This window comes from Malurus melanocephalus, unplaced genomic scaffold (genome assembly GCF_030028575.1).
Source record: "Malurus melanocephalus ecotype Western Australia unplaced genomic scaffold, MMel_1.1 scaffold_126, whole genome shotgun sequence".
NCBI classification, from domain to species: domain Eukaryota; kingdom Metazoa; phylum Chordata; class Aves; order Passeriformes; family Maluridae; genus Malurus; species Malurus melanocephalus.
In genome coordinates this window covers 500,695-514,239 of record NW_026623358.1, presented here as the reverse complement: position 1 = coordinate 514,239, position 13,545 = coordinate 500,695, and the positions used below count along the sequence as shown (strand labels likewise).

General features: G+C 42.1%; 1 protein-coding gene across 1 annotated transcript in view; it reads left to right on the top strand.

Annotated features, from left to right (window-relative positions):
• The first annotated feature begins 1,756 nt into the window (after nucleotides 1–1,756).
• Nucleotides 1,757–13,545, top strand: part of LOC130576083 (uncharacterized) — a 136,683-nt gene continuing 124,894 nt past the window's right edge. Inside the window, exon 1 of the mRNA XM_057370469.1 lies at nucleotides 1,757–1,927. Coding sequence (XP_057226452.1) covers nucleotides 1,817–1,927 — 111 coding nt within the window. The 5' untranslated portion in view covers nucleotides 1,757–1,816. The remainder of the gene's footprint in view (nucleotides 1,928–13,545) is intronic.

Below are 13,545 nucleotides of genomic sequence, written 5' to 3'. Positions count from 1 at the left end.
ATGAGATGATTTTTTTTTTATCTCTTTGCTTTGAAATAGAAATTAGCTCTGTCTGAATTAGGAGAGACAGCTCTTTCTGTACTTCTGCTGTGTTTTTTTAAAGGACAGATCTGTTGGCTGCTGAGGCACATTTCTAACTGATGCTCCCATGAGGAGGAAAATACAGAGAAAACACCATCACTTTGGATGAAAAGATGATCTCAGTGCCTAGTAATTATGCAGACTGAGGCACTGCATCACTTGGATGCCATTCTCACTTCTCAGAGTTTATATACATGACCAAGCCCTGTAATACTGTCTTGTTTTGGGCTTTCCTTGCATTTATTCTCAAACTGCCTTRTTCTTACATTATTGTAGCGTGAAAAGTCTCAGGCTGGGTCCAGCAACCCAGCATGAGAAAGGCATATACAATCCAAGAGCTGAAAAAGAGGCGATAGATAAATAAAGAACAAGAAAACACCGGGAAGAAATCTCCACACGGTAYGTATGTTACACCAGTGACTCAGTCTGGGGACTAGATCTTTAACATRTATTACAATAATGCAAGTTTTAGTCATGAACTATTGCTATTTATTGTTTTTTAAAATTATCATTGTTATTATTGCTTCTCATGTTATTATGTGCTTGGTCATTGAAATCTTCTTTAAGATGATGAAGTATCTCTTTTTTTTTTTGTCTGATCAGTGAAAAAGGACAGAAAAACTTAGAGAAATATGGACTAAAGTATGTACAAATATTTCATGTTCCAAATAGGAACATGAATCAAATAGGACCCTTAAATTTTGAGTGATTTTATCAGAGAAGAATTGCAAATGAACTGATTGCAGCAGAGTATGTTGCACAGTTAAAATGTTCAGAGGAAGACCTGTTTCCACACCTTTATCTCCTCCCTGCAYGGGAGAGCAGGGTTGCAGTGACACAGAGCAGTGACAGACAATTTTAGCTGCAAATTTGCAAAATGTCAGTGAAATAKAAAATTAATCTAGGACATCTACAGGATGTGCAGTATCAGCTGGTGCTGGTAGAGGACGTGGCATAAAGCCAAAGCTGTTTCCCTGGCACATCCTCCCCACCTGGATAGTCAGAAGGAAAGAGCTGGTAGGGRCAGAACATCCTCCTCTGTGCCTGTAGGCTGCCACAGGACAGCGTGTTACAAAGGGAACATGTTTCAACAACCAGGTATATACASCATAAAATACAAGGGCTGCATATAACAGCTGGTGTTTTGTAATCCCAGTGACTCAGTGTGTCTTTCCTAAGGAGAGAAAGTCACTGGAGCCACCTTCTGTGGTTGCCTGAAAGGCACACCTTTGCAGGTCCCACCTGCTGCTCCTCAATTAGCACTTGATAACGATCTCCCCTCTTGCTCCTCTCTCCACTAACCATGTGCCAAGAAACATCCTTCTGTCACTGCTGGTTCCATGTACCAGGTGGATGGACATTGCAGGAGGTTTTCATCATGCTGCTTATCAGCTACTTCTGCTTCATGACGCAAATATCTTCTCGCTGTCAAACCCTCTGGGAGAAATTACCTTTAATTAGTTCATTCTGTGTAGGTTATCCAGATACACTCTTTGATAGCAGTGCTATCACGTTTATTTCCCAAGTAGCAGTAATTATTATCGAGGAGAAAAATMAAAAATTGTTTTAGACCCCATACTTAGATCTGGTTTCCCACTCTTTTAGGCATAGGATGGTGGCTTAACACTGTTTTCTTTACCAGGTTGTTTGTCCAGCTGYGTTCTGTAGATGAGCATCACATCCCAGGGAGAAGCTGGAGAGGTTTCTATTGCTGGAGGATTTGCTCTGGCACCTGATGTGCGTGCCAGCAGCCATCTCATCAGCGGGATGTGGACGTCACTGTCACCATAGAGACAGCAAGGGGGATTCGGTTTCAAAAGGTGAAGAGAAGCTGGGAAGTAGGAAGGTAAGGCTGGGTCTGTGTCTCAACTCATGAAGGATTTTAAAGTGATGCTGTATTTAAAAGGATGCCACAGTAGAGGAGCACTGAATATTTATACACACGGGTRGAGATGTGCATCTAAGCACTGCTTCCCGTGCATATATTTGCATGAACTCCTTCGGGTAGGCTTGGGTGGCAAAGAACCCAATGCAGGTTTTTAAGAGCCTGCTAGCATTTAGGTTGTGCTCCCCCAATTATTCTTTTGCGGGTGGTGTAAAAAATGACTTGAATTCTGTTTATTTTCAGAAGTCATAAAATATCCACAACCTCAAGATTTTCTGTTTTGCACAGGAGCTGAGTGAGCTGTGGTGTGTTCTAAATTAACATTGTTCACTTCCATGCCTTTTTGTRGTCTTCAGTTGTGCTCTAGCAGTGGTGTGGATGTAAAGCAGTGGTGAGTGTTGACAGGCAAGGTAGGGATCAGCATGAGTCATTGCTCAACCACATGGGACTTTTAAAGCTTGAGTCTGTCCTGGCCTGGGAGAATTTGCAGATCTCTCTGTGCCCACTCTTATATCACCAGTTAAAATCACCCCTCCTGAGGGCTTACCCCAGTCCTTGCAAATACAACCTCCGTGAGGCATGGACTTGTTTAAAGCTTCAGTTTGCACACTTATAATCTCCAGCAGGGTGCTGACCCCATAAGGATGTTTTTTGTACCTTGGAAGCAAAAGATAATTCACAGGTATGGCTCTGAAGGGAGTGGTGGCAAGGAGGAGTGCATCTGGCAGAGGAACTCTTGAGTAATGCCGTATAAGCATTACTACAAAAAGGGTGGTAGAAGGCTTATAGGGACTGGCAAAAGATCTTKTCTGCAATGAATTCAGTTCTGGATACCACTGGAGAGGATGGGGCTGGGTGCATGTTTCTGATCTTGGGCCAGGGATGCTCAACAGAGCCCTTGAGCTCCTCTTTTCTCTGCCCAGCTTGCCACAGCTCCAGCAGGAAATAGCCAGAGCACAGCAAGTTTTTTAACCATGACACACTTGTCTTGACAGCTGGAGGAAGTCTGGCGTGGGAGCCAAATCTCCTGGCTTTGTGTCAGCYCTGGGGTATCTTTCCTGTTTTGGGAATTCCCCGCTGGGAAGGTACCATTGCTGTTTGGAGCAGAGCTCGGATCTCAGCCCCTGGGGCTGTCCACTCTGGGAGACATTTTTGGCAAGGATAAATATTTTTTGCTATTTCTAAGTCTCTTTGACTTTATAAATAGCTAAGTGACAAGTAAAAATTTTGGTATTCACCCTATGGCTGAATTTTCCGCAGGGCTGTTTGCATGTGTGCGTAATAGCATTTGTATTTATTATTCCTGCTGCTGTCGTCACTCACACGTTTTCTGCACACAGAACAAAAGGCTCCCTTTGCAGTCAGCTCATGGTCCAACTGCTGCGCAAAGACAGCGGAGGGCACAGAGAGCGCCTGGGGGGCACAAGGAATCCTTGAGATAACATTGCTTGGGCTTCTGTTGTCAGGCCTCTACAAACCATGATAACACATGTAGGCTTCATGCTAATGAGAGGCTGCCAGGGTGTATGTGAAGAACTGAGCTGCCTGTTTACATGCAGCTGGGGTTTGCGTTTTTGGGGGTACCGTTGTTGGGACATGTAGGGAGCTGGCTGATTTCCGTAACAAACTGYATTTCTAACTGATCATATCTGATGTTTGCTGCAGGATCTTGTCTACTCAGATTTTAGTCATTCAYCTTGACTTCTGTTTTAGGAGCAGTCTGACCAATATGAAAATATTGGTCGATATGAAAATCTGTGCTGGTGAACTTTCGGGTTTGACTCACTTTCTGGGATCAGCCTGTGTCTCAGTTATGGCTCAGTCTCATCATTAATCATTTGATCATGCTTTTTTGAGAGAACAGAAACTGTGATCACGTTACATTCAGAGCTCATCCGGTTCAGTTCCCTGTCTCCCATGGTGGTGGTCTCCAGCTGTTTCAGCAAAAAGAAATCCTGCATTAGGCAGGAAGGAGATAAGTTCTCTAAGCTGTAAYAGAAACTTTCTTCCACAGACAAACCATTCTCTGAGAACTGATTACCAATTAAGATTGCTACAAAGTCAGATATTAAGAGAGAAGTTGGATACCAACATTATCTAGTGGATCTGATCTGAAAAATTTTACTGATGCAGAAGCCACTCCTGAGTGACAGCAAAAGCAGGAGGACTGAGCATAAAGATGGGCTTGACCTCCAGCCTATAACCCTGAATTTGATAGATTCAATCAGTTGTTCCTCAACTAGAGGGGCTAATTAGCCACTCCTCTGGTTGCTCATCCCCTATAATATTCTCTTGCCACAGCATGTGCATGTTTTATCTGCTGGGGGAGAATTGGGAACAATACCTATTTTAACAAACACCACCATTTCCCCCTCTCTCTTGTTAGTGGTGTGGGTAATAGAATTCCTCTGCTATATATAATACCTCTCCCATAATGCCTCTCATTTGACAGCATGCATGAAGTAGTCGAGACCTGCTTCTGCAAATTATGCAGAAAMAGTATATTTTTTTTTGTCCTGCCTACAGCAGGAATATTTATATATACCAGATTTATTCTGTAGTCTTACAAAATGGTACAAGAAGTAGAGCCACAGCAGCTATCTTGCTCGTGGTATTGTTCTGTGACATTGTCATGCCTTCATAAGATTTTCTGAGGTGTTCTTTGGCTTAGGCTGTTAAGATTGGCTGTRATTTTGTTTTTGCTTTGAGAATAAGGGAGTATTCTCTGCCATCATGCCACTGGGTTTGTTGGCATGTAGCTAATTTACCAATCTGTGTTGGTAGGCACAGAAAATGCAGGCAAAGGCAGGCAAAAGAAAATGTGAAACTGATGCTGCTCATGATTTCACAATATAGAGATTTTTATTCACTGTCAGCATCTATGGTGATCATACTGATTGTTGCCCAAAATTATATATTGTTTTCTTTGTGCACACTTCCATACATTGGGTTAGGTGCTTGGATTTTTCAGTTGCCTCTGAGTTCAACCCTTCAAGTGTCCCTTAAGATTATTACAAATCTGTTTATTTTYACCTCTGTTTATTCTATAGGAGGATGAGAGAAGGAAAATAACTGTTCTGGGTGCTTGGTGTGATTCTGAGGGTATACAATCTCTTTCTACGTGAATCAGTGGACTTTGGAGAGGGTTTCCAAGTATGTCTAAATTCTGCTATGAAGTTAGCCTTTCTCTCAGATTGGGCCCCAGCCAGCAAGGATAAATTTTCAGGCAATCCAGCYAGGATTTTTCTATGTGATAAGGGGAATGATGAGGAACTCTAAGCTCTGAACAGATGACTCAGGGCCTCTGGTGCTGAGTTAGACCTATCACTGTACCTATTGCAGAGGTATGCAGGCCACACCCAATTTCATCCTCTGCCCACACACAAATGTGTCATCTATCTGTGCATGACTGAAATGCTTATATCAGACATGTTTACCTGGCAAAATTGTGGGAACGTTCCTAAAAGGCTATTTTATGCTTCTGACTTTTCAAATATTTTTTCTTATTTCTGATCATTCTGTCCCTTATTTGGATCTGTTGCACCTTGTGTGGGGTCCACTTGTGCACGTAGATCTGTATGGGAGAGCTGTGTTTGCAGGGCCATTTGTGAATCATACCAGTCTAAGAAAACRTAGTGGGAGAGAGCCAGTGAGATTWAACAATGTATGGAATAAAGATGTATCACTTTGCTTATTTTGGGTATAAATGTCTCTTAATATGAAGTATTCCATGGAAAGGTTAGTTTGGATTAATGGAATTGATAAAGGCATGTGCTCTTTGTTTCCMTGAATGGCAGAGGATTAAAAGGTGGCTGTATCTGGCATCCATATGCAAGTCATGCTAGAATCAGTTCAATGCTATGAAATTTAGTGCTATGAAATTCATGCACCTTTTCCACACTGTGTAAGAGAGGCTGTGACATCATTCAACTAATAGGAAAAAGTGGCTTTCTAGGCTAAAGGAATGTATCTTATGATGTTACATTAAACATTCAAATGGCCTTGGTCAGAACTTTAATGTATGCTTGTGTGTGTATCTCTCAGATTAGGAACTCCAAGCAAGCTTCTCTGGGTTGTTTGGAAGATATCCTCAAGCCTTCTTTCAGAGCACAGGACATCCTTAGGCAAATTATAATGAGGGTTTGTCTCAAAGCAAAGATGGAAGCTGAGGTCTGGCTCATGAGAAGGTGGTTTGTAAGCTGCCCTCATTGGAAGGGAAAGAGGAGATGCGATCTTCCATCTGGGAAGAGTTGTYCTAGGTGCTGCTGACAGAACAGTTGCTTTCTAATTCTAAACAGCCTCGAGCTGGAGGAAAGGGGGATTACTTCTGTGGAGCTGGGAAAAGAAGGGAATAGAAATGGAGGGAAAATCAGTTTCCCTATTTCCTATCCCTATCCTCTGGGAGTCCCAGAGGACTATGGGATCAACGCCTTCTGAGGAAGGGATACATGGAGTCATTGTAGAAGCCCAAGGTTTAGACCATCTATCATTACATTTCTCTTGGTTCACTTTCCTTTTTCTGTCAGTCCCAAGAATTCCCAAAGTAAACTGCAGCCAGAGGATTTCAGAGTCCTACTTCTGAGCGGACTCACAGCTGAGTCACATCCTGCCTTACCTGACATTGCACAAACGACCCAGAGAAAGCAGCATGATCTGGCTCCTCTGTGGTAACTTAAAATGAGAAGGATGGTTGTTGGCATGCATTTCTCAATGTGCGGTACAGCAAAATACTTTTTTGCAGAACTGTCAGCAAAGGCCGTTGCAGAACAAAGGATGTACAGGCATTAATCTGGGATAATGATGGAAAAGAGGTGGCAGGAGGATCTGAGAAGATGTGAGTCTCTTAACGCGTGACAATTTTTACTGGAAAGCCAGGAGCACAGGTTTGACTAGTTCCCAAAGTAGTCTAAATTTTTTGGCTAATGTTTAAGAAACAACTTGCRGTGTTAATGGCAGCAATACAAAGGAAAGATCTGTATCAGTCATTTTCACTTCGGCTTTAGTTTACTTTTATAGATAAAAATATTTAAACATAACTGTGTAAGCATGCATCACACTGTGTTGCTAGTCTCTGAGCTGAAATAATGTCACATAGGAACAGGAACAAATAGGAGCAAAGCATTAATTTCCACAAGATCTCAAGTGACAAGAGGTGTTACTCAGACATGCTGGAAGGAAGGGATGCCATCCAGAGGGACCCTGACTTGAGAAGCTTGGGAGATGGGGCTGTGTGAACCTCATGAAGCTCAAGGCTGAGTGCAAGATCCTGCCCCTGGGTAGGGACAATCCCAAGCACAAATACAGGCTGGGTGGAGAATGGATTGGTAACAGCCCTGAGGAGAATGACTTGAGAGTGTTGCTGGCAAGAAGCTCACCATGACCTGACAATGTGTTTTCACAGTCCAGGAGACCAACAGTGTCCTGGGCTGCAGGAAAAGAAGTGTGAYGAGATCAAAGGTGATTGTGCCACTTTACCCTGCTCTCATGACACCCAGTCTGGTCACTGTATCGAGTTCTGGGCCCCCCAATATAAGAAAGGACCTGTTGGAGCGAGTCCAGATAAGGGCTGCAAAGATGATCAGAGGGATGGAGAACCTCTCCTATGAAGTCAGGCTGAGAGGGTTGAAGTTGTTCAGCTTGGAAAAGAGAAGGCTCTAGGTGAACATTAGAGCAGCATTCCAGTTTCTAAAGGAGGCCTACAAGGGAGCTGGAAGGTATTTTTTACAAAGGATTGTAGTGATAGGACGAGATGTAATGGCTTTAAACTGAAAGAATGTGGGTTTATGTTATATATTGTAAAGAAATTCTTTACTGACGTTGAGGTGAGGCACTGGAACAGGTTGCCCAGAGAAGCTGTGGATGCCCCATCCCTGGAAGTGTTCAAGGCCAGGTTCGATGGGGCTCTAGTCTAGTGAAAGGTGTCTCTGCCCATGGTAGGGCAGTTGGAACTGGATGATCTTTACGCTCCCTTCCAACCCAAACCAGTCAATGATTCTTTGAAATGCAAACAGAAGTTGAACTCAACRCAGTGTTGTGGTTTTGAACGTGGTATTGTCACTACCAGTGGCCTCCAATGTTTGGAGTTTGAAGCACACTCACTTCTTGAGTGTATCAATTTCTGGGAGACACTGCATTAAAAAAAAAAAAAAGTCAAAAAGTTTTCCCCATAAGTCAGAGACTTATCCTCTATGGGTATAGGATGATGTAGCTTTACTAATAAAATTGTGGGTTRCAGCCTATGGAGGCGGAAGTACTGGCAAAAAATCTCTGTTTTTCCTCCTATCACCTACAACTGTTTCATGTAAGAACCGGCAAATTTACTGCTGATATGAAGCCCTATCTTATAGGGTTTCATATGGACTCCTTCTTCTATRTCCATGATCATGCAACATGTTTCACACCCACACACAGTTTCTCAATTTCCTTCACTGCCCCTTTCAAGTATCCTTATGTTATAAGAAGCAGCTGCTTGTGTTTAGTAACTTTCTGCACCTGTGGTGCTTTTGGTCTAGGACACTGCAATAGAATTTCCTCACTTGGCCATGTTGGGATGCAAACTCTGCCCCTCGGCTCAGTGCTGGAAAGTATTCAGTATATTCAGTAGCACCATTTGCACATGGTATGAAAGAAGCTCCTCTCAAGGCATCTTGTCAGCGTCAAGGCTCAGCACTCATAGTCCAACCTGAAGCAAATTCTTCGACACTCTGATATGGAACCAGCTTGTTCTTGTTACCTGTGTGCCAAAGGAAGCTGTTTYCTAGTTGATGAATAGGGTATGAATTGTAAACGTCACATCTAGACTCGTGTAATTGCCTTGCATGTTTTAGAGGAAGGGGGATTGTGTGTTCCTGGTCAGCTTGCATCCAGATGGCAGCTTACAGGTTGAGACTTTTTTTTTGAAGGATGCCAGACAGACTTGTTCTTCATCGTAACTGAAGCAAGGGTTTTACCTTGCTGAAACTCTGTTAGGGTCCTTTCCTTCTCACCCCAAATTTAATTTCTAAAAATGCTTTTCCCCCATCACAGCAAACCAATGACCCCAGTAACTGTGCTCAGGTGTGGCCACGGCTGAGTGTGTGGAACCACTCAGGTCCTGTGCCAGGATGATGGTGCTGGGGTACAGCTTTCCTTTCCTTTCTCGCATCTTTTCCTGCACTCTCAAAGTAGGTTCCCCTCCAGGGAATGGCTTTGCTGCAAGGATGTATTTCCAGTGGCTTTTCAAAAATCTGGTCTCTGATTCAGGTGTGACAAACCTGTGACAAACAGGTCCCCCAGTCTGGATAGCTTGACTTAGACTTTCACAACTTGTGTGTCCATGCTGTCCATCAATCTTAGCAGTTAAGCTTGGAGACATGTCCGAGATTACACAGTGAACCTGAATCAAAGCCAAGAACTGAATTTAAGTTTTTTGGTTCAAGTTGAATTTCTTGGTTCCTGAAAATTGCCTCCTACTTGTGATTTTTTTTCTCCCTGGAGAAGGGAGGGCAGGAAAAACAAAAGGTTAGTGCTTCTAGCACACTTAATGTCTGCATGTTCTTTGTTGTGGGATATATGAGGTAGTGAATCTGGATCCATTTTTTTGTGAAGGTGAATCTATCTTTGAACTAATTATGAAAGGCTACAAAGTGATTATATCCCTTGTAAAAGGACAAAACAACTCTTTTGAAAAATATTATGTCTATTGTTTCTGTTGATGGGATGACCTAGGAGACTCTTGGTTCTGATATGTCCTGTTGGTTTTCTGTACTGTTGTTGTTGTAAATTTTTGATGGAAAAAAGGAGTCAATACAGTGAAGCATCATTTTTTGCTTCCTAAAACCACTACCTTAAATACTTTCYGTGCATGCAAAAGGAAATACTTTCCATCTGTGCAAAAGTATGGACTTCAGAATTTCTAACCAAATACCATAGATTAGTCTGGTTTATTGGCATTAAACARTGTATTTAGGGCAGAATAAAGTGCYAGGAAGTTTATAGTATGCKATTGAGGGTCAGTATTAATATGGTATTTATTGGTCTATCAGRTAAGTTATCATAGTTTAGTACAAGCCCTTAAAGATTTAATGTCCRGTTTTCCTTATGTGCTGGCCTTGGCAGGGGTAGAGTTAATTTTCTTCACAGTKTCTGRTGTGGGGCTGTGTTTTGGGSTTGTGCTGAACACAGAGTAGATAATACAGAGATGTTTTTGTTATTGCTGAGCAGGGCTTGCACAGATCCAAGGCCTTTTCTGCTCTTCATTCTGCCACATTGTTSAGGAAACCTGGGATGCATGAGAAGTTGGRAGGAGACACAGCCAGGACAGCTGACYSCAACTGACCAAAGGGRTATTCCAGRMCATATGRCAWCATGCTCAGCGTGTAGAGYTGGGGAGAAGAAGGAGGAAGGGGGATGTTTGGAATGATGGTGTTTGTCTTCCCAAGTAGCTGTTACYTGTGATGGGGCCTGRYCCTCCTGGAGATGGCTGAACACCTSCCTGCCCAYGGGAAGCAGTGAATKAATTCCTGATGTTGCTTTGCTGGTGTGAGCTACTTTTGCTTTCCTATCTCCCTGTCTGTATATCAACCCATGAGTTTTCTACCTTTTACCCTTCCAATTCTCTCCCTGATCCCTTTGGTGGGGGAGTGAGTGAGCTGCTGTGTGGAACTTGGTTGCTGGCTGGGATTAAGCCACAATGCCTTATTATTCATACAAAGTGACATTGAGCATCCATTCATCTGAGGCAATGAAGTGGTTGAAGGATTGTGCATGGCCAGACAGTTGGAGAATGGGCTCCGTGTTAAATTCAGCCCAACAGTTCTGCTGTCATGCTACTGCAGAACACCTTTGGGATCTCACAGAGTCCTGCTGGATTTTGCTTGAGGAGTGGCTTGCCCACACACAGCTTACTGCAGCATGAATTCCTGTGATCATCCTTGTTTTGTTTTCTTTGATCTTTATTAACTGAAACACCCAATAACCCTTTGCAAGGATGCATRGGAAAGATCCATCAGCTTCACTCATTCAACAGATGCAGATATTTCCTAATCCAGCTCTTCATTGCTTTGGAAGTACCYCTCAAACCTCTTGAAAGACAAAACTTTACATTCTTAATTCAGATATTAAAAAAGGGGAGGGAAGATGAAACAGAAGAAAAATGGAAAGGGAATTTTTTGGGCATCTTTTATGAATCTTAAGAAATAATAGTGAAGACCTCTTGTTTTCTCACCTTAAAGATTACCTTCACCAAAGTGTAAAGTGTAATAAGTAACTATCCAAAAGCTTAAACTTARCCTATGGGTGTATTGRTAACTTCTGAAACTGAAATGTCATYCCCCTGTGATTCATGAGTCAAAAATGGAGAAGAATTATTCCACCCATTCGGAGACAAAGAGCCACGTACAGTTGCCACAGCTGCAATAGAGTTTCCACTTGAAACAGGAAAAGTCTTAACTAGAAAGAGCACATCAGTGAGCCAGGGCCTGAAAGTGGCATTTTGAGCACTATATTTTGCATTTTACTACTCTGCCTGTCTGTACTTTCTCAGGTATGGAGGTTTGGTTCAGATGGAACAAAATGGAAGATCTGCTGAAGGTTTCTTCCGAGTCCTGATGTGAAGAGGTGTGGTGGCACTGTGCAGAATCACCCACTCACCTGTGTGTTGATCAGGGCTGTGTTAGCCCTTTCAATAATCTTCTCAAGTCTGAGGGAGAGACTGAAACTACAAAGTCTAAATGACCTTATGCAAATTCTCATTTAGTTTTGATGTTAACAGTTTAGGAGATGAATTGATTTAAAGGGAAAGAGCTAAAMCAGTCATGTTAGTTTTACTGGTTTTCATGTTTTTTACTGTTTTACTGTTTTTTTATTTCACCTGAAACAAACATGCTATATAAACAATTCTTATTAGTACTAGTACTAATTAGTATTAGTACTAATGGTGCTACTATGAGTTGTAGCACTTCACGAGGGTCACTTCTGATGTTTCTACCAGCTTCTGTGGATTTCCCGAAGTTTCTAGTTGTTCCCTGCATTTTGGATGGGACTTGATACCATGCCATCAATACTACACAAGTTTTCCAGACCCAGTGGTGGTCTCTTCATTGATTCCAGTGGGCTCCATGCCTAATTTGACTTTGCACAGCACCATGGAGGCTGCAGTGGGACAGTTTGCAGTGAAAAAATCAGTTTTGTCTCAAAAACTGCTACTCATTAATAGCTGGAAGTTACTACTTCTCCACTGAGCAATTTGTGAGTCCTGTTTTGGAGGTTGTAAATCAGGCCAGCACAGGTTTCACTTGAAGCAAAAGCAGTAGTGAATGATGACTGGTAAGGATTTTTCATCTGTCAGTTTTAAGTTTTGATTCTGTTAAATAGCTAACCCCTGGTCAATAAATGAATAGGAATGAATTAGGGTCACAAGAAAGTGGATACAATCCTGTGATATAGCAGCAGAAAGGATATATAATCTTATGATATAGCAGTCCCTTATTTAACTCTGTGTTGTCTGCTGTTAACATTTGCATGAGAAAACCATCTGCTTTTCAGGACAGAAAAAAAAATCACATTGAAATTTTGGGTGGAAAAATCTTTTATCCACTTTAATGCTTTTAGGTTTCAGAGTGTGACTGATCAGCAGTAAGTATCTGAAACTGCTTTCATCTTTACCAAATGAGAAATAGTTCTCTCAAGTCAGTGAAATGATACCAAACTGAAACTACTGAAAAGATGTTAGAATGAGTTCCTTAAGTCCTTAACTCTGTGCACGAGGAAGGGAGGGAGGAAGAAAGGATGAGGGATCAGAAAAAACAAAGTGTAATCATGTCTTTTTGGTTCTGTAGAAATTTTCACATGTTCTCTTACTATAAATGTCTCAGCTGGGATTGAGTTTATGCATTAGTCTGTTGCATTTAATAAGGTAATTTATGCAAGCAGAAAGTGTGTGCATAAATGTTTTCCAGGATTGAGACCTATAAATTACAACTTCCTCCTCATTTGATATCTTCCACTTAATATGTAAGATGTTTTTAAATTCTAATAATTGTCCAAACCAAATCCTAACTAGGCAGTCAATGAACCTATAGGCTGAAGTGTCTTAAATGAGACACACTTTGTGGTGTTACTTTTCGAACCCTTTTCTGAAGTAGTGAAAAATCCAGTATTAAGAGCTATTTTTAGATAGGGTGAATCCCAAGCTAGCAAAAGCCAAGAAATCCAAATCTCACTTATTCTCCTAACATTGCAAGTGATGCTCAGAAAACCTCTTCTGGCTCTACTTACCTGCTTTTCAAGTGAAAATGGCTCTTCCAGGATAGGTTCAAAAGCTCAATATGCCACTAAAACCTCAAAAAATTTCACTGGTCTATAAGCCTTTTGGTGACTCTGTGTGGAAAGGCAAATTCACTGCTTTTTTGGTTCCAGGCTGCACCAGTCCAAAACTGGACAACTAGGTGTGGGGCAGCAAGTTCTACCCAAGTGGGTGAGAAGGGAGCAGAGCYGTCCTGCTCTTGTCCAAGGCAGTGGACAGGTGAGAAGACACACACACATGATGTGTGGSCATCCTCTCTGGATGTGGGCTGGATTGTTGGACATGGTAGAATGTC